Source organism: Alnus glutinosa, chromosome 13 (assembly GCF_958979055.1).
Source record: "Alnus glutinosa chromosome 13, dhAlnGlut1.1, whole genome shotgun sequence".
In the NCBI taxonomy this organism is placed as follows: Eukaryota; Viridiplantae; Streptophyta; class Magnoliopsida; order Fagales; family Betulaceae; genus Alnus; species Alnus glutinosa.
The window spans coordinates 10287117-10290000 of NC_084898.1; the positions used below are offsets into that span (position 1 = coordinate 10287117).

Below are 2884 nucleotides of genomic sequence, written 5' to 3' on the forward strand. Positions count from 1 at the left end.
TTTTAAAGACACAAAATTAACTTTAATCACTTATTTATTCAACTTTCGTATTTTAATTACTAAAAATTTCTTGGACATTACAAGAAGTGCTCATCTGACAAAACCGGTCTCGGGTATGTAGCTACTGATTCCTCCAACATTGCTTCTACTTCTAGAACTGTGTTTGTGAAGGCGTTGGGTTCAGAGCCTGTGAATGACAAAGGTAAGGCTATTATGGTTTCTTGTGAGAATGATAACACTAAACCTACAAAATTTGAGCATTCTACATAGAGAAGCCTACCTACATGTCATCATTGTGGGATGGTGGGACATATTAGACCAAATTGTGGTCAGTTAAAATTCCCAAGAACTTGGAATAAGAATAATGTTCCTTGTTAGTTTGTGATTGGCTACATTCTGTTGGACAAAATCAGTTCTATGTAATGATGCTTTTTCTCAGGGATTCAGTTATTTTCAGAGCCTTCATATTCAGAATTATGAAAGATTATGCACAGATTCCAAGTGAGCAATCGGATCCGTTGCTGGGGACTAATTCTAGTTTATTTTTGTGCTTCTTGTGATCCTTATTTTGTTCTTGAAATTTTTTCTTGCTTTTATTGTTCAAAAAAAAAAATTTGTTTGTTTTATTTATTTTCATTACTCTAGACTTTTTCTGATTTGTTTTAATTGTTTGTGACCGTAACTCGATCTTCTAACCAAAGTGATTTTCAGTACGATCCAGAAATAGAAAGAACTTTGTGCAGGTTAAGGAGGGAAGCTTGGAGAAATTCTAAAGAGAACGATTTGGCTCTTGACTTCCTATTTGCTAGCGATTCTGATTTAAAAGAGGGTCCTAATCATGGCTGGAAATCGAACTTTGAAAGAGCTTGCTGCTCCTGATTTGAATCAACAACCTTTATGCATAACGTTCCCTACTTTAGATGCTACTACTACTTTTGAATTAAAATCTGGACTAATACATCTCTTGCCCACTTTTCATGGCCTCGCAGGTGAAGATCCTCACAAGCATTTAAAGGAGCTTCATGTGGTGTGCACGAGTATGAAACCCACAAGGGTAACTGAGGAGCAAATTAAATTGAGAGCCTTTCCGTTTTCTTTGAAAGATTCGGCTAAGGATTGGCTCTATTATCTACCCTTCGGGAGTATTACCACATGGAACGAGATGAAGAGACTGTTTTTGGAAAAATATTTCCCAGCTTCAAGGGCGTCCAACATCCGAAAAGAAATTTGTGGTGTAAGGCAGCACAATAGAGAGTCCCTGCACGAATACTGGGAACGTTTTAAAAAGTTGTGTGCAAGTTGTCCCCATCACCAAATCAGTGAGCAGTTACTCATCCAATATTTCTATGAGGGCCTTCTACCCATTGATAGGAACATGATTGATGCTGCTAGTGGAGGAGCTTTGGTGGATAAAACTCCCGAGGCCGCAAGAAACTTGATTGCAAATATGGCGGCCAACTCTCAACAATTTGGCACTAGGCTTGACCTTCCATCTAAGCATGTTAATGAGGTAAATATTTCATCCCTTGAACAACAAATTGCAAGTCTGACTTCTCTTGTTCGTCAAATGGCTGTAGGTAATATGCAAACGGTGAAGGCTTGTGGAATTTGTTCAATAGTAAGGCATCCAACTGATATGTGCCCAACTCTTGAAGAGGAGCCCATTGAGCAAGTGAATGCGGCAGGTGGTTTTCCTGGACAACCGCAAAGGAAATATAATCCCTATTCGAGCACGTATAACCCAGGATGGAGGGATCACCCCAATCTCAGCTATGGGAATCCACAAGTAAACCAGCCTGCGACTCAAACCCACCCAAGTTATCAGCAATATAAGTAGCCATACCCTCCTAGGCAACAATCGGGCCAAATTTCTAATTCTGGTATGTCTTTAGACGATATTGTTAAGTCTCTTGCCATTAACACTTTGCAATTTCAACAGGAGGCGAGGGCCAGCATTCAAAGTTTGGAAAATCAGATGGGCCAGATGGCGACCGCAATTAGTAAGCTAGAGGCGCAAAATTCAGGGAAATTACCATCTCAAACGGTAATAAATCCAAGGGAAAATGTAAGTTCAATCGTTTTGAGAAATGGTAAAGAGGTTGAGATTCCAGTAAAGGCAACCCCTGCATCGTTAGAGCAAGAAAAGGAGAAAAACGTCGGTGCAGACGGGGATTTTCCCAATGACGATGACGTACCGAAGCGTAAGTTTCCACCTCTTTCTGAGTATAAACCAGTACCTCCTTTTCCTCAGGCTTTAATAGAATCTAGAAAATATGAGTGAAATTCAGATTTATATGAGACTTTTCGTAGATGCGGGTTAAATATTCCACTTTTAGATGCTATTAAACAAGTACCTCGTTATGCTAAATTCCTGAAAGAATTGTGCACACATAAGAGGGAACAAAAACATAAAAGATATGAGAAGGTGAGAGTGGGGGAGAATGTTTCTGCAGTTATTCAAAGAAAACTCCCTGCGAAGTGCAAAGATCCAGGTATGTTTACTATCCCTTGTACGATAGGTAACATGAGATTTGAAAAGGCCATGGCAGATTTAGGAGCTTCCATCAATGTAATGCCATATTCTATTTATGCTTCTTTGAAACTTAGGCCTTTGCTTAAAACTGGTGTTGTGATTCAATTGGCTGATAGATCTATTGCCTATCCTAAGGGTGTAGTTGAGGATGTTCTTGTGCAAATCAATGATTTGGTTTTTCCTGCTGATTTCTATGTGCTTGATATGGAAAATGGTGATCAAACTGCTCCTATTTTGTTAGGAAGACCATTCTTGAAGACATCCAAAGCCAAGATAGATGTTAATAGTGGCACAATTACCATGGAATTTGATGGTAAAATTGTTAAGTTTAATATTTGTGATGCCATGCAA

General features: G+C 39.0%; 1 protein-coding gene across 1 annotated transcript in view; it reads left to right on the plus strand.

Moving 5' to 3' along the window:
* Nucleotides 1–838: 838 nt before the first annotated feature.
* The window catches only part of LOC133853885 (uncharacterized), a 2607-nt gene continuing 561 nt past the window's right edge, over nt 839–2884 (plus strand). Inside the window, exons 1-3 of the mRNA XM_062289905.1 lie at nt 839–1786; nt 1940–2223; nt 2311–2884. The exon at nt 2311–2884 is cut by the window's right edge and continues 561 nt beyond it. Coding sequence (XP_062145889.1) covers nt 839–1786; nt 1940–2223; nt 2311–2884 — 1806 coding nt within the window. The remainder of the gene's footprint in view (nt 1787–1939; nt 2224–2310) is intronic.